Below are 22,950 nucleotides of genomic sequence, written 5' to 3' on the forward strand. Positions count from 1 at the left end.
AATAATAAATAACCCTGGCCTACGCTCAGCGATAGAAATACCATCTTGATTTGAAACACATAAATCGTGAAGAGGGTCTGATATAATTCCACGTGCTGCAGCACTCTCGGTTGTGTACATTTGCAGCACTTCCCCACTATTTTGCATTAGGATTTTAAAAGCGGTTCGGAGGGGAGGTAGATCACGATAATACAACTGAAAAAAGAATATACCAGAAATTGTTAATGACCAAGTCTCCGTGTCAGCTCAGGTCCTTCCTCTAAATTATTTTCTAGCCTACTTTGCGTGCTATCACACAGACGCTTCCCTCTTGTTTCAATGCGTGATTGAAGGGAAACTTCTTTTGGGAAGTGGGGGGACTACTTTAGGTCAACTTTAGAAAGAAATCTTACTAACTTATTGCATACGCTTACGGGGGAACGCGGTTTAGTATAATATACGCTACTCTTTAAGCATACAGAGCAAAGTGTGTGCTGGGTTGGTATTTTTTCTATCACAAGTGTTATGTTTTTACTACGTCGCGGAAGGATCCTTTTTTCAAGCGAGGGTCGACATATCCGCCCATTTTTCCGATGTTTCATTCCCCCCCGAGTTGAAAATGGAGTTCGATTAAAGCAGATGTCCATCAAGTTCTCAAGGAAATTTCAAGTCTATGTGTTTTTACTTTAACTGTCGGTGCTAATACTGAAAACAGTCGGACCATTTTGGGGGGCATTGGATGCCTTTACTGAAAATTACTCGGACACGTTGACGGAGCAACGCTGCACAGCGCTTTTTCAAGTGTTGTCCTGGACCTGAAGTTGGCGAATGGATGCTCGACAGCCAGCCATAAATAACCTGCCAAACGATACAACCTACAACGGTTTCTACATTTTTTGAGGATCTATGCACATTTTTGCAAGCCGGGGATTTGTGTCAGTTGAAGAGGATGGTCCAGATGGCCCATTTGTTGTGGTCGGATTTTACTTCCAGGGAGGATAAAATGAATCAACGATTGTCATTCCTCCTCGCGATTTAATGTTAGAGCCCAGCCAGCAAAAGCTAACGTCCAGCTAGCTTCACTTGCTTTTCATAGGGACGCTGAGTTAGGCATGCCCCTTGTACGCCGTTTATTTACTATCCGAAATAGGGGTTATTTCTGTATGTGAAGGAAAATGGTGATATATGTGGTATTTTATCCCGCCGTCACTGCGTCGTCGATGCTATTGCTAGGATTTGGATCCCCGTGAGGAAAAAAATGAGTGAAGATTCAACAAATCCAAACAACGAGTGAGTTCTGTTTTACACACACATTATTTTAATATTATTATTATTATTTTATCATTTACATCCAAACACACAGCTAATCTTCAATATGTGCTTATATATGTAGATATTAACACACCGAGCATCCAGCTACGTTAGTTCCCGGTGACATTTCTAACCGAGCAACGTTGCCATTTCATCGTCTTGTTTTACTAATATCAACAATAAGAAACACGTTGTACTTTCCCCCCCTGTTTGTTTGTTTATCAAGCTAATAGAAAGGATTGCCTTGTGAGATTAAACAGAACCGTGCCGGGGAAACGGTGGCATCGATCCGTAGTAAAATATTAATCTCGTTGCTACTTTTTTGTAGGCTTATGATACTGCTAACCAGTATATGCTGTGAGAATTCACATTAAAGCCACAACATTTGAGGTGTACTAATCTTTGCTTATTTTGCTTGCTTGGTGTATTATTATATGTTCGGGAAATGTATTAATTCACGAAGGATCGTTCGGAGCAGACGCATAGATGACAGTAATCTAAATATAATTTTATGTGAGTGCTTGCTCAGTACATCACGATCAGAGTCCTCTGCATTGACAGCCCCGATCTGTGTCTAACTGCTGTCCGCCATGATTTCGGAACATAATCATCGATTAAAATATTGCGGATTGTGTTTGTCTTTAAGTCTAGCCTTTCTTTAATGAAGGCTCTTCGCGGTTAATGCGGCAATATCGGCATTGAAAAGCCGAAGATGCCATTTTTTTTCTCAATCATGCTCATTTACATATCACAATCCTCCATTCATAAAAACGCTTAAAAAACGGCATCGCATTCACGCCCAGAGCCTCACAACCTACGGACATCGATTATAATCTGTGCATGCTGTGTTTTTGCACACGTCGCGCCCATTTCAGGTCGCATTTTGGTATTGTTTTAATGGGCTGATCCCTTGTGTGCGCTTGTTGACAGTCAGTGAGAAATATCTGCTTCGGGAGGTGCTGCGGTCACATGATCCCCTCCATTCATAAAGTACCTGCCTGCCCATTCACAGCACTGTACACTGTTTCGCATTGCACCGACGGTCACACAGTGATCACATATTCTGCATTCGCGGTACAATACGTCGCATATAGGCGCCTGTGCTCGTTTTTCCAGTCGTTTATTTTACATGTTTTTTCTTAACCATGTCGACGTGATTTTTCTTTCACAATTCATTTGTCACAGAGGAAGTCATATGCCCTTTTCAGCCATTTACAGTGTCACTGTTTAATGTCTGAAACACACCCATGTTTTTTGTTGTTGTTGTTTTGTTTTCCCCCATTCAATCTTTCTGGCCTTTGTGAGGCTGATTGATTTAATGCATGGAGGTTTTGTCCTTGAACTACACTGTTTTGTTTTTATGTAACATATGTCATGGATTTATTTATTTTTCCTCATGTCAAAGCACAGGAGCTCACATATGAATTCATCCCAGACTATATTTGCTATAAACCTTGATTCAGCTTGAATTGTGTGAATTGGTGAAACCTCCTCATCTCCTAAATTTGATGCGACTCCCTTCAATAATCTCGGGAACTCATCCACGCCCCAGATCCCCAATTTTTGAGAACTACTGCCACAGGCTAAAAAATAAAAATCCTCAGTTCCACACAGCATGATGGCAGCAGCTAAAATGGCGAAGTGATCCAAACATTGTTGCTAAGATTTCACCACCTTTCCTCTTGTATGATTCATAGTAATGGAGTGAACGGAATACTGAGCGCTGCCTGAGCCATTTATTTTTGCTGAAAAGCGTCTGTTTAATGAAATATTTTTCATGACACATCTATTGACTAAATTAAAAAAAAAAAAAGATTTGGTGTGCCACATTTTTTTAAGAGTCAAGGATAATCATTCCCCCCCCCCCCCTCATAGTAGTCTTCACCATATTACATTGTGAAATTGAGCCACTTTCCACTGATAAATTAAACGTTGGTCTTTGAGCCTCTGAATCCTTAATCAAACTGCCTTTTTTCTCATATGTAGAACAAGTGTAGGATTATTCACAAATGTAACTAAGGATGTATTATTTATTTAATTTTATTATTAATTTTTTTTTTTTTTTTTTTTTTTTTTTTTTACATTTTGCTCACACAGCATCGATTTTTAAACGTTTAACGTGAAAGTATCCACATGGTTTGTGAACAGATAGCCCTGAGGTGGTTTAGTCTAAATGATAGGTGGTAAGCCGAACTGGTTTACACACAGCACGCCCTTTGCTGAGAACATGTTACTTGGCCTTGGTGCAACAATGTTCACATGGCTGAAATGACAAGAACGCACTTAAAGCCTTGTGAGATTTTGGTTTGCGTCTCGTCTGGGATGTGTGCTGTGATGTAAGGCTAATGTGAATTCTGTAGACGAGGACTGTGGTCTTCCTGGGAGACGTGGGAGATTTATGCAAGCACAGTATGTGCAAGCAGTCTCTTTGTGAATGTCACGTTTATCTAAAATATTCATCTCTACCAAGGCGGCTGCTTTTTGAGGTGTACTGTGCTTATATCTCTTGTTTTTCAAATTACCGCTTTTCTTTATCCTTCTCCAGTTTTTAATAAACACATGCTAATGTTGCTAGTATATTTTAGCTGGTCCATGTATATAGTCTGTTTCTTTTTTTTTTCCTTTAAAAAAAAATTCCTTCATCCTTTTTATCAGTGAAGGTCGGTTACCTCAGTACCTCACCGAACATGTCTAGGGTATAGGCTCATTGTTTTAGATTCCTGTAGTGCTGTGGTATTGTCGGTTGTCAGTGTGATCTTTTAGTGATTCCTCTCCCTGTGTCCTCTTCCTATCTGTGTGATTGATTTGACAGCTCAGCGTTTTATCTGCCATTGTTGTGATCTTATCACCTGTGGGCTGGTTTGCACTCCCATTCCTGTTGCGGAGCCTTCCAAACACATTCCTCCCAAACAACCCCCATCATGTCCTGAAACGACAAAGGGAGACAGCTACTTCAGCTGTTAGGGTTGGTGCTTTATGGCCTGGGTAATTGCCTATATCCTGTGGCCCTCATGTTAAGCTAAACAATTTCCTGGACCTTTTTATAGATAGTATTATTTGGGGTTACTGCCAGTTGTTAGTTCTGACCTCCACCACCTACTCCTCCAAAACCTTTGTCTAAGCTTGCAGACACACCTTACCTTTAACAAAGTCTGCTGAGCTAACCACGTCTTTGGTTTTGCTTCTGTATTCTTTTGAGGAAGTGATGGTTGTGGCTGCAGTAGTTAAGAGGCTAATGAAATGGTGTTATTTGACAAATATGTGTATATATAGATATGTAAGAGCACTTATAAAAGTATTGTACTTGACTGGTTGATGGTTGCATTCTTATATTTCATTAGATGCATGGCAGATTTAGGAAGTACATATATGTCTTATATGTTAGGATATATTGGGAAGTTTACAATGTCTTTCTACAGACTTTGACTCAGTGTTCACCTAATAAAATGTTTTGTAATCCTAAAACTTGTGTAGAGAGTATCAATGTCCGAACGTCTGCCTATTTATTAGAAGCTGCTGCATTGTCTCAATGAACCTTTGTGCAATCAGTGGGCTTTGGCTGTAACTGAGACATGTTAACATACAAACAGGCCTTGTATAGTGTTGGGCTGTTCCATTCCCATGGCCAGATTTGGTCCTGGATTCTGTGTATTTTAAACCCAAGCCACTTCCCTCTTTAAGTTTTTCATTTCCTCTTGAAGTATTTTAGGAGCACACATAAACTGCCATAAATGTCAGCAGTGTATTTGGAGGATATTTCAAACCAATTTACAGGTTTTTAAGAGAAAGACCTGATGTGAATGTATGCTATGTGTAGATATATATACTGTTAAGCCACCAGAAGTGTGTGTGTGTGTGTGTGTGTGTGTGTGTGTGTGTGTGTGTGTGTGTGTGTGTGTGTGTGTGTGTGTGTGTGTGTGTGTGTGTGTGTCTCCATCACAGCATCCACATAGCGGCGATTATCTTTATTTCTTTGTCAGGACGGTCCTCTGATGTTCACAGACCATATCCTAATGCCTCTAAGAAGTGCTTTTAGCACTAAGTGTCTGAATTGTGGATATTGTTTTCAGTTATGCTGCATGCGGGAGCATGAAGGCTGAGCCTTGTAGTGAGCTCTCTGCTGCAGCTGGGCTAAGATGGTTCTTTCCTGTGAGGCCACAGACATAAAAGGGCACAGATGTAAATCCTAAACCTTGTGTCTTTGATTGAGTTTGCAAACGCTTTGAAAACAGGAAGGGGTTTCTGTGTGTGCGTCTGTGTAGACACACTGCAGTGTTTACGGTATTTCTCTGGAAACATTTGGCGTGTATATGGGTTTCTGGGAAAGATCGAGCCAGATCCTAGATGAGGGATTTATGAGCACATAACATGTTATCAAATAAATTGCTTAATGATTCACATTTTTAAATGGGATTAAAATTAGAGGCCTGGAAGAATATGTATTTTTATCTGCTCAGGAAAGTTTTGATCACATTTTTTGCTGTCTAGGGACTATATTTAGAATTTGGAACAGACTTTTATTGAGAGGAAGAGGTTCATCTAAGAGCTGCTTGAAAAATTCACGATTCATAATGCTGATAATGTTATAGTACTCCTAACAACTGGGCGTGCTGTGATGATATACAACTTGTCATTGCAGTTTCTTTTAACGTTCATGGGCCATCATCTTGGTTTGGTGGTTTGACCTTCCCAAGTTCCTCCTGAGATATATCAATAGTTTCTCCCACAGCTAGATGGCTGCCTTGTCCCCTTAGCTTCCTGTTTCCCCATTAGTTTCAAAGTAGCTATGACGAGTAGATGGTTGGTCTTTGGGGACTACTCTTACATCAAAGCAGCCCAGAGACGCTGCAGCAGTCGAAATTTGTGGTTCCTCTTTTTCCTCTTTTTGTTGTAATGGCAGGCACGAGGTTTTAATTTTCCAAATGCTTGTGGTTCAAATTAAGATCATCTCAATATGTGGCTTTGATTGATGTTTGAGAATAGTTTTTTTGGCATTTGATACACATATGGGAATCTTTTGATTTATAGTGCCACAGTGCAGCGGCACCTACAACATTGCTGTTGGGGTTGCGGGCCCAATCCAGTAATGGAGGGGTTGGTTTGAAAATCAGTGTTAGAAATGCCATCTGAGTGAGTAGATCTGACATTCGTGCACTGGTTTGGTCTATCTTTGATTTAGACTACAGGGTAATCCGAGCCACTAACTGCTGTATGTGACAGATAACAACAGACATGACAATGACCGGTTAATTTGTCGTATGCATTAGGTACTTTTTTTGTATGAAAGAACGGTGAGACATTTTGAAGACGAGATTCACTGTGTGGTGCAGCAGCACAGTAAGCCTGTTCTTTTTTTTTTTTTTTTTTTTTCCCTGAGTCAGTTGGTAGCTAAGCTGAATGTTCTTGTGAGCGAGATGACTCACCAGCAGCCTGAGGTGTTGAGAGGAGATAGGGCAAATTTCTCTTTCACTTCTCTTTCTATAGCAAGCGTATTGGTTTTCACTGCAGTTAATGTACGCAGGCTTGTCATGCTAGTGTTTCTTTAGGCATTGTCCTATTGTTACTTCTGTTAATGGGTAACAAGAGAGTCTCTTTAAAAGTGTTTTGCTCTGACCTTATGTCATAATTTGCACTGCATCCATGTTTGGCCATGTTGGTGTTTGTTTTGGGGTAAGTCTGTGCCCTTGAGTTTGCCTCTGGTTATTTGGGAGATTTGAACCATGGCTAATTGGCTAGCTAGTTTGCACCATTCAGATTAGATGCACTGTTGGAATCGATGGCTGGTTCCCAGATTGCATGTTATTTATTTCTTCAATGAGGCATGATCGCAGTGAAAGAATGTGTGCCATTAGTTTGTCTTTTCGGTCTTAGAATAACATACTTTTTTTGTTTTATTGCATGTACGAGCCTCTCATTCATGTAACGGTGAAGGAGATGTGTAAAATTTAGATTTTCATCAACTTTCAACAGATTTTTGTGTCTTCAGTGAGCCCAGAGATCCATGAAACATTTTTTCCTTTTCTGCATGTATCTGAAAAACTCTAAAAAAAAAAAAAAAAAAAAAAAAAAAAAGCCACTCAGATTTCCCCCTCTGACATCAAAAGGAGATAAGAGCAACCCCTGCCTGGTGAACAGATTCGTCTGAGTAGCACAGACCTACCCTAATAAATTCTGAATGTCGATCTGCAGTCGGCCATTGTTATATCCTTGCTAGAGTCGCTTTTGCTAACTCCCAACTCTGAAATATCTCATTTGCGAGCAAAGCAGACCAAGTGCCCTGTTGTTACAGCACGTAAAAGTCTTCATGTTTATTTATACATAAATACTTCATGTATGTATATACCCAGTGTACTTCTATGTTTTTTCTTTTTGGGCAATGGAAGAACCTTAAATTGGCACATTACAAAGGTAATAAAGCTAATGCCACTCACTCATTTTGAATGTATGGCCAAATACTGTCCAGAACTGCTTTGAAATGCTAAAGAGCATAAATTGAGGAAGACCCCATTTGCAGTGACTAAACAAGGACTAGGTGTGGCTTAACTATGCTAGGTTTCTGTTCCATCTGTGTACCTCTCATATATTCTCAGCCCTCACATTTACTTTGTTTTAGTAAAGCTGAATTTTAATAAAGTTGTTACCATGTTAATATTTTTGTATTCCCGTTGTCAGACAGCAGAACGACAATGGCATGACAACAGAAACATAGCCCTTCAAGCCATTCCAGTTGCTTCTTGGCACGGCTCTAATTATTATTTTTATAACCATGTTGTTGTCTGACAGACAGAATCACAATACACACTGCTTCAGTTTTATAACTGACATTGCAAATTCCTGTTATAATTACATGATTACACTTAGAGACGTTTGAAAGGAAGAAAATATCTTGTCCGTTTTTGTGTCGACTGCTCTGCCTTCACCTGAGTGTGTTGTGTTACTTCCATTGGCTGCTCTTCTTTCTCATTCACACTCTTGCTGTGGCAGTAGGCCACCTGGTTTCAAAGATATAGGCACTGAAATGATCTTCTGTATGGTATTAAATGGGTTATACTGGCATTGCAGAATGAATGATTTGTGAGGTATTTTTAGTAGAAACCTGCAATATACACTCTGAAGACTCGCCTTAACTTGTTAAATAGAGGTAAAATAGTTCCCCCTTCTTAATACTTCTACACTTGGTATACTTTAGGTCATGTACTTAAGGAAATGTCAAAACATCACATTTTTCCTGTGATAACAGCTGCTGAAGTAAAGCAAGCGACTCAAACGCCCAGAGTTCCTTTTTGCTAAATCTTCCACGTCCCACCCACTTTCCTAGCGATCACTTTCTTCTCAGCGGATAAGCTATGGAATCGGATTGGCATAAGTAGCTTGTGTTTATTTTCCCAATGATATTTTAATGACTTCCCACCCAATAATATAAAAAGTCCTACAAGCCAAAGTGGTCTAGTGGAGCTTGACTGTGCTTGACAGCCTTCCTCCAGTTTTGATATGGGGGAGAGATGGTGGGGGGGGGGGGGGGATAAAAGAGGTGGTGCCGAGGGGGCTTTTCTCCCCTTTTCTGATGCTAATGAAAGGAGGAATGGTTTTCCAGCTTTTAGCTTGCAGAGTGTGTCTCCCCTGCAGCATGCTCCGCTGCCTGGACATTGTGGGAGGACAAAACTCCAGGCCCGGGATCCAATAACGTGAAATTTCAGCAGAGAAGCGGCCATTGTGTAGAGTGAGGCAGGCCAGGGAGGGGCTGGACTGGAGGGGGAGACAGAGTGGAAAGGGAGGGCAACTTGGAGAGCACCCAGGGCTCAGGCCACATCCTTTCTCTCTCTCCCCTCGTCTCTTGCTCTCGTCTTCATTCTCCTTCCCTTCTTCTCCCCCCTCCTGTCTTTCTTTCATTACATCCCCCAAAATATCCCCAATCCTCCTGCTCTCTTCTCCACCACTCCCCTTTGGGGTGGGAAGCCCAAAGCTGAGACAGGAGCAAAGCATGATGGCAAGCTTGGAGTCCAGCGAGTGTTGGGCCAGAGGAGCAGACAAACGGCCACTTTGTCCACTTAGGAAATGGCTGTCCCAGGATCCCCCTTCTCCACCACACACTGGAGCAGCCGGCCTCGAGGCTCAGGCCTGCCTGACTGCCTGCACTGCACGTGCTCCACAGTTCTCTTCTCTTCTCTTCTCTTCTCTTCTCTTCTCTTCTCTTCTCTTCTCTTCTCTTCTCAGTGTGCAAGTGTTATCTGCATTTTTGTACACAATCTGTAAAGTATGTAAATAGCCATTTATCAGGAGTGACATAGTTTCAGTTGAGAGACATACCAGATGAATAAAAAGTACAATTATTCATATTCTACTTCTCACACACAGTAGTACATAATAGGTGGTTCTCTTTCAGCAAGTAGGAAACCAAGAGAGACACTTACTTGGTGTGGTCCAGACAGTTACAGTACTTGGTCTATTCTCTAATAGAGAGTAGGACGCCCAATCTGCCTGATTTGGTCTTATGCATTGTCACATACAACTCAGCCAGATCTTGTCTAGAAAAGTTCAGAGATGTATGTAAATGTGTGATAACAGCTTTGGTTATTCCTTTATGTAATGACAAAATACACTCACATTTACATATTCATGCACTAAAAAATAAAGCTGGACTGTATATCAGCTCCTCTGCTCCTGACTGATTCATTTTTAGTTGTTCAAAGAGCCGACTAGTCTAAAAGTAAGAAAACAGTCAAAATGAAGCAAAATCAAAATATTTTTTGCATTTTTTAAAACTGTTAATCTCATTCTTCAGCAATCAAATCGTTTTTTAAATGCCATTGCAGCGTTTGTCACACGGACAGAAGTGGTTATCATATTGTGATCATTAACAGGGTTAACACAAGTAGCCCTCTTCCTCACAAGCTAATGTCCACATGCCTGTGCTGAATGTGGTTCTCGCTTAATCTTGTTGTCTTACTCGGACACAGTTGTCATTTTCTACATCTGTAGAACTCTGTTGGTTTACGTGTTTATCTTCTGTCTTATTTTCCACCTTGCTTGTTTATGCCTTCCTGTCAAGTAGAAGGAGGTGTGCGGTTGTCTTCTCTCAAATAGTAGCGCGTGCACTGTAACTTTTCACACAGTTAGTTGCTATTGTACGTTAATAAATATAAAGAAGTAGTTTTGCACCACTAGTATTGTGGTTACTAGCTAGCAGGAGCAGCAACATTTCATTGTCTAGTCAACTAGTCATGCACATCCCTAGCAGATTGATGTGTTTTTGGATAAGATGTGGAAAAAGACTGTTTACATAACCCTTTTTTCCCCCATTAGCTAAGTCTGTGCTATAGTATTTAGATCTCTGAGTCTGTGCAGCCCTATCCACATTCCTGTCTGCACTCACTCGAAAGATCTCCTTATTTTTTCCAGTTTTATTTATTTTTTTTGTGATTCATTTAGCATGCTTTTTGGACAACCCTTGGATAGTTTCAAAGAAGAGAGTTCCTAGTGTTGCATCTCTCTATCTACTAGGTTCTGTGAGTGACAGGAACACATTCATTGACTGCATTGTAGCAACATGCAAGATAACTTAAGTTGCTGTTTCATGCTTATTATGGTTATAAACATGGAAAAAGCTGCCACTAAAAATAATGCAAAACATGATACAATTACATAACTGTATTATCATTCAAGTTCTTTTTGTTTTGGGGTTTTTGTTGTTGGTTTTGTTTTTTATTGTATTGCCCATCTATTGTCAGACTACACACACAGTACCCATATGCATGTGTGTGCAGTGTTGTTACAGTACTGAAACTACAGTTTGCTTCAAGTGGAAGCCAAGTTATAATTTTAGACCTTCTGTGTGTTCTTTTCGCAAATGTGGTTTGATACAGTGAGATACTCAATTATGGCTTCCTCTTTATGTGTTGGTTGTGGGCTGTTTACTGTCACCTTGGTCTCCAGCAATCATGCTCATCACCCCCACCAGCAGTCCACTGTTACACTCTCACCCCTCCTTTTTTTCCTCTCCTGCTTTGGTCGGAAATGAAGTCAGTCATCCAGCAGAACAACTTGGAATAATTTAGATTTGGGGGCTCTTTTCTTTTGCCCCCTCCCCTGCAGGCCCAGGCCAGCTGATCTGCTTCCGCTCTCAATTGTGTGTCCAGTCGACTGTGTGCTCCCAGCAAGGGGCGTGGAGGCCAGCTTTTGTCTCCGCCATCCTACTCTGAACTTTGTACGTGTGTGCGCCTGCATATACGCATTATGTGTTGCAGCAAGTTGCAGTGACATTTGTTTTTGGGCTAGTGTTCCTCTTAAGAATGAGAGGGGTTGAAAGAAGAATGAATAGAAACTGTTGTGAAAAACTGATCTAAAACTTGTTGGCTGAGTTTTGCTTTGTTTTCCTTTTTTTTTTTTTTTTTTTTTTTTTTTTTTTTCCCTCGGTCTCCAGGATGTAGGTGTGTCTATTTGATTGTAAATGTTAATCAAGTGCAGTAATAACAATACTTCTTGTTCAGGAGTCTCTCTTGGTTGACCTGGGTGTTTTTAGACCAGATGCAAAAATGCACGTATGCAGTTCAGTTAACTTCCTTTCTGAGCCTTGCCCCCCTCCCTGTGAGTGTCATGGTTGCTGGCATGTGTGTGATGGTAGGTCTGAAGGGTCAGGCCCTGGTCATTGTGCCCTGGTCATGGCTGAGCGACACCACCGCCTGCCTTCTGTTCACCCCAGGGACCCCTTCCTGACTGACAGTCCCTTCTGCACCCATCACCCATATCCTTTATTGGGGCCGTAGAGAGGTATAACAGCAGCAGCATATTCTTCTTACTAGCTGCTAAGCTTGTCAGAAGTACATTGTGTGTGTGGTGTAGCATGGGTTCTCATGCACAAATTTAGTGACACTGCTGTTAAACTAAGGTTAAGCCAGAAAAGGGTGTTTGTAGCAGATTGCAAAGAGGAAGTTAGTTGTGTTTGCGTTTTGTCACCCTCCATCCTCCCACGGCCAGTTACTGTCTAATAAGCTTGGGGTGGGCGTTACACACACAGTCAGTTCTGTTTATGTGTGTGTGTGTGTGTGTGTGTGTGTGTGTGTGTGTGTGTGTGTGTGTGTGTGTGTGTGTGTGTGTGTGTGTGTGTGTATGCATATTTTATTCAAATGTATCTAAATAGACTTTTTTGGCTTGGTTGAATCATCAGGTGAGAGGGGGGAAAAATCACAAAGTGATATTCACAAAACTTGACAAAATAATATTTACAAATATTTTTGGAAACTTCAGTAAAACCTAAAAATCTTCCTGACATCAAGCTTTGCACCTTGATCTTGAATTATCAGGCCCCATGTTATCTTAAAGACCTCATAATACCATATCTCCCCCAATAGAGCACTTTGCTCACTGATAGCTGGCTAGCTTATGGTTCCTAGGGTATTTCAAAGTAGAACGGGAGATTGTGAGCCTTTCAGGTCTTTTTTTTTTTTTTTTTCTGTGGAAGCAGCTCCCAGTTTGGATTCGAGAGACAGACACATAGTTGTCTAATTTTAAGATTGGGCTTTAAAGTTTTCATTTTAATAAAGCATATAGTTAAGGCAAGATCAGGTGATCCTGAATCCTCCCTTAGTTTTTCTGCAGCAGACCTAGGCGGTGCTTCTTCATACTCACCATTTTTCACTCACTGTGTGTTTATACACCACTCTTCATTTAATCTTCCCTCAATCCCAACTGGTCATAGCAGATGGCTGCTCCTGTCTGAACCTGGTTCTACCGAAGGGTTCTTCCTGTTAAAAGGGAGTTTTCTCGTTCCACTGTCACCAAGTGCTTGCTCATAGGGGGTTCGTTTTGATTGTTGGGGTTTTCTCTGTATTATTGTAGAGCCTTTACTTTACAATAAAAAGCGCCTTGAGGTGACTGCTGTTGTGATTTAGTGCTATATAAATAAAATAAAATAAAATTGATGTCAGATATAGACAGACTGGTGCATTACACAGGTGTGCTTAAATTAATATCACAGAAGAATTTAATGTAACTTTATCAGTTTGATGGAGAGAGTGTTTGTTTGAGTAGTAATTGAAAGGTCTAAATTTGAAAATCTAAGGATATAAAGGGCATTTGATAGATTATAACGTTAACACGGCTGGAAGTTAACACCTGCCAGATGCTGGTACATTTTCCTTTTGGCAAGTGAATATCAGGATGCCATTGACCACACTGGCTAGTAAATGTTTGTACCACAATAGCAGTTTAACTTAAAAAAAAGTGCTTTGAGCCTGTTTAGGTTTAAAGCCTGTTCTGCTGCTTGTGGTCTACACCATCTGTTTGGAGTCTAACATGTGCGCACCAAGTTATTATTTTATTTATTTTGTCATTTTTGTTTTTACCCACCAGTATTCTGCAAAGTGAACCCCATTTTTCCTCTGATTGACTTTGACTGTGACATGTTTGTCCAAACAGAGAAGTATGACAAATTGTTAGATTTGAAGCAGTAGTAGAAGAACCAGCTCGACTCACACTGATGATGACGACCAACAATTATTGATTGCAGATGTCTCATCCCCTCATGCACTATGAGCTGTTGTATAACCATAAAAGTATAAAAGGAAGACAACTAATATTTAGAAGCTAATTCTATTGTTTTTCTGCTAGTCAGAAATTTCCATTTCTTTCTTTGGTTTTCTTTTTTTAGTTCTGATGGCAGACAGGCACTTTTCTACACAACCAGCAGATTTAGAGCACACATGTATTTGGAATGCTTTTGATCACCTCTTGAATGTATGCTCTTCATATAGCATTTATTTCTTTAAAGCCACTACCCCACTGGCAAATCACTTTCTCGATTTGTCTCTTGTTTTGAGTTTCTCTTATTTGACATGCTCATCACTCTTTTGAGGAAACCTTGGTCAATTATTACATGGAGGCAGGTCAAAGCTTTCACATGGAGAAAAAGATGGCTTCAGATTTAATGCTCACTGGCTCTTAGATTAATTACTAACCAATATCCTGAAGACTGAGATTTGCCAAGGGTGGGGAAGGAATGAGACCAAAGGTTAGCCTCATTGAGTTAGCCAAGAGGGAAGCCAGGATGATGCTATTCCTCTTTTAGAACAAGAGCTAAATGTTAACTGTTTTCATATTACACGTTCTTCATAGTGACATTTCTCTGCCTCAGTCAGTGCTTGAGATTTGGCTGCTGATTGAAAAGACATTCTTTGCAAATGTTTCAGACTCTGATGTCATCTTTATTGGTTAACCCGGACGTTGGCCAGAGAGCAATGTGTCACAGGGAGACATCCGGGAGTCATATACTTCAGTTCTTTGACTATTTCTGGCTGCGCTCTGATCTTTCCAAGTCTTTAATATGTTACCAGCAGTTTGTGCAAAACGCTGCCCTCAACACCCCCTGACCTTTGTCATTTCCGGTGGCCCAGTGCTGCGTTATCTAATCACGGAACATCTGACTCCAAGTGAGGGGACAGAAAAAGAAATGGAATGAGAGGCGAGCAGATTTAAAGTTATGTTGTGTAATCGGGATAATAATCTCTTATTACTTTATTATGGATGCACTGGCACAATATAGCGATTTGTTCTTGTGAGTTTTATTTCTGATTTGAATTTCTTGGTAATTTAGAGTTTGTGACTTATTGATATTTCAAAGAAGATGATTTTTTTTAGGTACTTTTTAACCATCTGCTTCATGTTAATTCTCTATAAATTCTCTGAAACTTTTATAATACAGTAAATGATCTACACCATCTTTTATTTCTGCTTCATTAAAAAAACCAAAACTTTTTATTGGTGTGTTTGCCTTTTGTTACATACAGTGTTAATTATCTTAAATGGCTATCTCATAATAGTCATAGTACACTGTGATTTAAAGGAAAGCGGATGATGTTGTTTGGAAACCAGGTCATGTGCTGTCTAGTTTAAAACCACCTGTTTCAAGAGAAAGGTTGGGAATCAGCTGTGGCCAGACTTAACTTGGCCACATGGTCAGTCACCCTCTGCCTCGGGTTAAACACACACACTGGAAGCTTCAGACATAGTCTGTTGTTTTGCTGGGTACTAAAATCAAAAGCGTATCTTTAATGCAAAGTTTAATCTCCGGTTTCTTATGTTCAGTTTTTTTGAGTAAGTAAATGGCAAATAAAGCAAAAGACAGGCACTGGCACAGAATTTCCTAATTTCCCCATCCCTAGTTTAAATTATCATTTTTTTCACATTATCATTTGTGTATGTTCTCTTTGCTCTACATCTTGTTTGTGCTGCACTTAAACTGTATTTCTGGTCAAGGCTGAGGCTGTGTAGTTCTGTAGTTCTGCTTTTGTAACAAAGGTGATTTAAGCAAAGAAAAGAACCCAGGAGACAACTGAAAATATGTTAATGACTCTAGATTATGTTCACTAACACCACTGGGTTTTCCTTCTTCTTTCTCTTCCTCCTTTCTTTCTCCACAGTGACAGTTATGCGCGTGTGAGAGCAGTGGTCATGACTCGGGATGACTCCAGTGGTGGGTGGCTTCCCCTAGGGGGTGGAGGACTTAGCTGTGTCACCGTCTATAAGGTCACCCGGGCGGAGGACACCAACAGCACCCACAGTGGAGGCAGTGGAGGAAGCAGCAGCAACCTCAGCCCCTGTAGCCCTAGTCCTAGTCCCAGTCCAAGCCCTAGTCCCACCGCTGTGGAGTTCCACATCAAAGGCGAAAGGCTCAAAGACAAATTGGTAAGAGAACCTCCAGTTCATAAATGCGATCAGCGTTTTATGCTACATGGCCAGACGTCCAAAGTTGTTCTTTTTTTTTTTCTTCATCTGAATGAGATCACTGCAAACCCTGCTGTTCTGAACTCCCCCTTCACTGCTTTGTCATTCATACATGTAGTCACACAGGAAGTGGTTGTTAGGCTTTCCTCCATGGCACAGGTATCTGAAAATAGGAGCAAACTGCGTGTTTCTGTGATGAATCATCAGGAAGAACAGGAAATGATTATTTATTTATTTTATTTGCACCTGTCCCGTTTGGTTTTTTAGCCATCAAAATTGTTGTGTGAAGGCCAACAAAGATACGCAACAGATTCACTTTACCAAGTGGATCATCACGGCCTTGCCGTATTGGTCCATTTGATCGACCTTTGTTTTTATTATTTATTTTATTTTATTTTTAGTTGTTACAGATGGGACCCTCCACTGCTTTGAAAACTGCGTGTTTCTGTGATGAATCATCAGGAAAAACAGGAAATTATTATTATTATTATTATTATTATTATTTTTTTTTTTTTTTTTTTTTTTTTTTTTTAAATTTTATTTAATTATTTTTTTGCGCCTGTCCCGTTTGGTTATTTAGCCATCAAAATTGTTGTCTGAAGGCCAACAAAGCTAGCCAATGGATTTACCTTACCAAGTGGATCATCACGGCCTTGCCATATTGATCCATTTGATCGACCTTTGTTGTTATTATTTATTTATTTTATTTTATTTTTAATTGTTAAAGACGGGACCCTCCACTGCTTTGAAAACAGCGTGTTTCTGTGATGATTTATCAGGAAGAACAGGAAATTATAAAAGAGAATAGAATGTGAGAGATGTAGCAAATTCACAAAGGGCCTGGAAGAGAAGGATGGAATAGGTGGAAATACACATTCACTCTGGTTTTCCATCAGTACTCAACTATTTGCCGCCCCCCCCTAATTAGAATTTCCTACTTCCTGACTGTGATGTAAAGACGGTGTTTAAAATGAAGACACTAATACTTTTATGCACAACACACTCCTTAGTTAATGTAGTAAAAATAAAAGTAGAATAATTTTTGACAGTTTTGCATATATCTGAAATGAAATATTTATCAAAAAGATTTTTTTAAATATCCATTTGCATTCTAGCTTCTCCTCACAATTACTTTTATATTTTCCTTTGTAGCCAGAAATGCTCGTTTTCTAATAGGGTTGTCAAACAAAAATCCTTCTCAGATCTTAACTGATACAGTGGAATTAGCTACTCATTTGCAACAGTATTGATACCAACAGTGCTGTTTTTGTCTCCTGCAACTGACACAACTTCACACAACACCTCCCCTCACTAGTTACTGAACACATGAACATTCAGCCAACACTATTGAGAGGTCAGTAAAGCTCCGGTTTCAACATCATGAAGTAACTGAACAGTTATCATAAATGTTAACCTGGCTGGTGCACACGTTACTGTTAGTTGCTTAACTATTAGCTATTACCCGATAGCCACACACCCTGCCTCACTGGGCATAAACTAGTATACTCTCAGTGCCGCTCCCAGGCTCGGATAAATGGGAGGGTTGCGTCAGAAAGCACACGCTGTGGAAATAAGGTGCATTTATCGGATAGCCACGTCTATTACGTTATCATTAAAGTTGTGGCTAGCAGCTAGAGCTAATAATAAAACTATAACCATAATGTTGGCGCAGGCAAACATTAGTTCTGCCCGTTTGTAATGTTATAATATGCAGAGTCTGATTAACAGGGTAACAGGATTTTTGCCCTCATGGTATAAAGTATTTTCCTGGGTATTGGTATGAAGTTTGAAGTTCTAGTATCTGCTGTCCCCATAATAATCATAGCCTTGCTGTGGGTGAAAAGCTCAGGATTTAGGCTTTTTTAACTCTCAGATCTGGAGGACATCAAAAAGAGAGGATTTTGTCATCTCAAGTGCACCAATCTAGCTGTAAATGCATCAGCCCCACTCTCCTGCTCCTGTTGCCTGAATATGAAAGTTTTTTGTTTTGTTTTTATTAATTTTGTTTGTTTTGTTAGTATTCACTTTAGAGGTTAGCAGAAGAAATGCTTTGTGCTAACACCCAATTATAAGCTGGCTCTTTGTCTGTGCTAATACTAAAACATGAAGCTTTTCCATAAAGGAAATAGAATTGGAAGCTGCATGTGACATCATATCACAGAAATGTATAATTATTCAGACCAGCCTGCATCTACAGCTTCAGTGATGATAATGGCCATAGTTATCATGTAGCTACACTGCTCTTAATAATTCTATAAACAATATAAGAGACGCTGCAGAGAGATACTACTCACTCACACAGTTTAAAAACAAAAATGTAACATTTCACTCATGATTCCTGACTGCAGAAATTTTCTGTTGCAACTGGGATTTTGGCACGTTTCCCCTCACACACACATATAAACAGGGACATGTATAGAAACTATTTTTTGTGATTGAAAGAATAAATCCATTGTTATGAAGTGGATTATGAGGGTAGTATTTGCCGAACTCAAAGTCATGTGGTGATATTGTTACTGCAGATGTTCTTGCTGTCCACTTTCATGTTCTGGATCGGATTCATACTCAAGCACAAATGCATGGATTCGAGGAGTTACAGTTTCCAATTAAGAACGAGAAATTGTGTCTTTGGTAGAATTCAATGTTAGAAACTCTGCACCACGTACACAAGAACCAAGTTCTGTTTGTTTTGAATTGAGCTGAGTGAAGGATCTGCACCAAAGCTCAGTGTAAAATAGATAGGAATTATTTTTGAACTGCAGATCATGAGGAGCTGTTTTATATATATATTTTATATATATATATATATATATATATATATATATATATATATATATATATATATATATATATATATATATAGTCCAAGAATTAAAAAACAAAAACAAGTGCTGTTAAGCTGGGAGTGATCACAATATGTCCTCTCTAGTATGTCCTCTTCTAATTGAAACCACCAAACCACTAATAGTTGTAGCTCTAATGTAAAGTCTCGCTGTAATTCAGTATGATTGCAAATGTTTCTGTAGCTGCACAATACAACAGTATATCAGTAATCAGCTTGCTATTAACGTTATTTATTTTATTTATACAAGAAAAACCTAAATTGCAATTAAGACTATGAGTTTAAGTCTTCTGAAGCTTCTGCTTTGCTAATTTCTAATGATTGGCATTATACATTGTCCTTTATCCTGCACACCTGTTTATTGGCACTGTGCATGGCATGTTCACAGGAAATCACTAGACCTGCATTCTACATGTATTGTCGGCTTCTTCATAATGAAAGTAACAATGAGGCCCTAAAGATCAAGTGCTGTGTTGTGGCTTTAATCTGTTTGGCTTTTGGAGTAGTTGCTGTAAAGCTCATGAGACTCATTCTGTGCTGTAGATGTAAAACAGATCCAGTAGATGCACTGGGATAATCCTTGGTCTGTGGTAATCGGGAGTGTAAATCTATTTGTTTGTCTGTCAAATGCCAGATGACAAAAGGCGGCCACCATGATGCACAGAATCTGGTGCTTTCTGGCAGATGGTTATTAGAGCCTTCTTACAGCACAGTGCCTAAATGTCCTTTTTTTCCTTTTTTTTCTTTTTCTTTTGACTGAACACATTTTATATATGTTTTGTATTTACAGTCCCTGTGTTTTGTGCGTTGGTAACCCAGCATGTGTGTGGCACAGAAAAAGGGTGTGACGGGAACGGCGTTGCTCAGACAGGGTATAGACATGGTTCATAGACCCCGACAACTGTTCTGGGATGTGGTAAAACACCCCTATCACCACCAGAATCCCCAGCCACCACAACAAACACCCAGACATATGTAGGTCTGTCAGGATACCACCCAGTGCCAGGGTGTTGGCATCAACCACTTTGCCACCGGCAGTGTGAGGGCATTAGGAGAAGAAGCAGCGTCCAAGAAGAAAACAGTGGGGGGAAAAAAAAGACATAAGAATATGAACTGTCATATTTCTATTTGTTGCATATATATGTGTGTGTGTGTGTGTGTGTGTGTGTGTGTGTGTGTGTGTGTGTGTATATATATATATATATATATATATATATATATATATATATATATATATATATATATATATATATATATAGATAGATAGATAGATAGATAGATAGATAGATAGATAGATAGATAGATATAGATATATAGATATATATATATATATATATAAAAAAAAACACCCAGCGCGCCCTGCATGGTGGTTTATCCTTCAAGCTCGGGTCCTCTACCAGAGGCCTGGGAGCTTGAGGGTCCTCTTGCAGTATCTTAGCTGTTCCCAGGACTGCGCTCTTCTGGACAGAGATCTCCGATGTTGTTCCCGGGATCTGCTGGAGCCACTCGCCTAGCTTGGGAGTCACCGCACCTAGTGCTCCGATTACCACGGGACCACCGTCACCTTCACCCTCCACATCCTCTCGAGCTCTTCTCTGAGCCCTTGGTATTTCTCCAGCTTCTCGTGTTCCTTCTTCCTGATATTGCTGTCATTGAACTGCTACATCGATCACTACAGCCGTCTTCTTCTGTTTGTCTACCACCACTATGTCCGGTTGGTTAGCCACCACCATTTTGTCCGTCTGCATCTGGAAGTCCCACAGGATCTTAGCTCGGTCATTCTCCACCACCCTTGGGGGCATCTCCCATTTTGACCTCGGGACTTCCAGGTTATACTCGGCACAGATGTTCCTGTACACTATGCCGGCCACTTGGTTATGGCGCTCCATGTATGCCTTGCCTGCTAGCATTTTGCACCCTGCTGATATGTGCTGGATTGTCTCTGGGGCATCTTTACACAGCCTGCACCTGGGGTCTTGCCTGGTGTGATAGACCCCAGCCTCTATGGATCTTGTACTCAGAGCTTGTTCTTGTGCTGCCATGATTAGTGCCTCTGTGCTGTCTTTCAGTCCAGCTTTGTCCAGCCACTGGTAGGATTTCTGGATATCAGCCACCTCCTCTATCTGCCGGTGGTACATACCGTGCAGGGGCCTGTCCTTCCATGATGGTTCCTCGCCTTCCTCCTCTTTCTTGGGTTTCTGCTGCCTGAGGTATTCACTGAGCACGCTGTCAGTTGGGGCCATCTTCGTGATGTATTCGTGGATGTTTCTTGTCTCATCCTGGACTGTGGTGCTGACACTCACCAGTCCCGGCCCCTTCCTTCCGCTTAGCGTACAACCTCAGGGTGCTGGACTTGGGGTGAAACCCTCCATGCATGGTAAGGAGCTTTCTTGTCTTGATGTCAGTGGCTTCTATCTCCTCCTTTGGCCAGCCTATTACCCCAGCAGGGTACCTGATCACGGGCAGGCGAGGTGTTGATGGCCCGGATCTTGTTCTTACCGTTCAGCTGACTCCTCAGGACTTGCCTGACCCTCTGCAGGTACTTGGTGGTTGCAGCTTTCCTAGCGGCCTCTTCATCGTTCCCATTCGCCTGTGGGATCCCCAGGTACTTGTAACTGTCCTCTATGTCTGCAATGTTGCCTTCTGGTAGTTCAATCCCCTCAGTTCTGACTACCTTCCCTCTCTTTGTTACCATCCGACTACACTTCTCCAGCCCGAATGACATTCCAATGTCATTGCTGTATAACCTGGTAGTGTGTATCAGTGAATCGATGTCTCGTTCACTCTTGGCATACAGCTTGATGTCATCCATGTACAGGAGGTGGCTGACAACCGCTCCGTTCCGTAGTCGGTATCCGTAGCCAGTCTTGTTAATGATCTCACTGAGGGGTTCAGGCCTATGCAGAACAGCAGTGGGGACAGAGCATCTCCTTGGTAGATCCCGCACTTGATGGTGACTTGTGCTATGGGCTTGGAGTTGGCCTCTAGTGTTGTGTGCCACATTCCCATTGAGTTCCTGATGAAGGCTCTTAGGGTCCTGTTGATCTTGTACAATTCTAGGCATTCCAGTATCCAGCTGTGGGGCATTGAGTCATAGGCCTTCTTGTAATCAATCCAGGCTGTGCACAGGTTGGTCAGTCTGGTCTTGCAGTCTCGGCTGACTGTTCTGTCTACCAGTAGCTGGTGTTTTGCGCCTCTGGTATTCTTGCCAATCCCTTTCTGTGCCCCGCTCATGTATTGACCCATGTGCCTGTTCATCTTAGCCGATATGATGCCTGACAGGAGCTTCCATGTAGTGCTGAGGCAGGTTATTGGTCGGTAGTTGGATGGGACCGGTCCTTCTTGGGGTCCTTGGGGATCAGGACCGTCCGACCTTCGGTTAGCCATTCCGGTGTCTCTCGTTAACTAGCAGCTGGTTCATTTGTGCTGCCAGACGCTCGTGGAGTGCAGTCAGCTTCTTCAGCCAGTAGGCGTGAACCATGTCGGGCCCTGGTGCTGTCCAACTCTTCATACTGGAGACCCTTTCTTGGATGTCTGCCACTGTGATGGTTACTGGACCCTGTTCAGGGAGGTCGCTATGGTCTGCCCTCAGATCCACTAGCGTTATGGGTTGCGTCCTTCTCCCATATGCTCTTCCAGTATTGCTCCGTCTCCAGCCTTGGTGGTGCTGTTCTGTTATTGTTCCCTTGCCACTGAGAGTACACCTTTGCTGGTTCTGCGGAGAACAGCTGGTTTATTCTCCTGCCTTCTATCTCTCTGGTGTACCTCCTCAAGCGGCTGGCCAAGGCTGTGAGTCTTTGCTTGGCAGTTTCCAAGGCCTCAGGTATGGACAGCTTGCTGTATTTCTTATGTACCTTCTTTGTCGCGCCTTTCTGCAACTCCGTTAGTTGGCTAACCTCCCTTCGTGCTACTTTGATCTTGCCCTCTAGCCTCCTTCTCCATGGAGGTACTGCCCTTGTGGCTGTTCAACTTGTAGCCAAGCATCTCACTGATCACTGCTGCCGTAGTGTAGATCAGCTTGTTAGTGTCGGTAATCGTGGTTGTAGGTATCATCCGTAGTGCTGCATTAACATCATCTAGCAGACCTTCTGAGGGTACTT

At 41.2% G+C, this 22,950-nt stretch overlaps 1 protein-coding gene across 1 annotated transcript in view; it reads left to right on the forward strand.

The window, feature by feature from the left end:
- The first annotated feature begins 173 nt into the window (after nt 1-173).
- spred1 (sprouty related EVH1 domain containing 1) overlaps nt 174-22,950 on the forward strand; it is a 40,050-nt gene continuing 17,273 nt past the window's right edge. The window contains exons 1-2 of the mRNA XM_031747225.2: nt 174-1,269; nt 15,705-15,969. Coding sequence (XP_031603085.1) covers nt 1,238-1,269; nt 15,705-15,969 — 297 coding nt within the window. The 5' untranslated portion in view covers nt 174-1,237. The remainder of the gene's footprint in view (nt 1,270-15,704; nt 15,970-22,950) is intronic.

The sequence above is a fragment of the Oreochromis aureus genome, linkage group 19 (genome assembly GCF_013358895.1).
Source record: "Oreochromis aureus strain Israel breed Guangdong linkage group 19, ZZ_aureus, whole genome shotgun sequence".
Classification (NCBI taxonomy): Eukaryota; Metazoa; Chordata; class Actinopteri; order Cichliformes; family Cichlidae; genus Oreochromis; species Oreochromis aureus.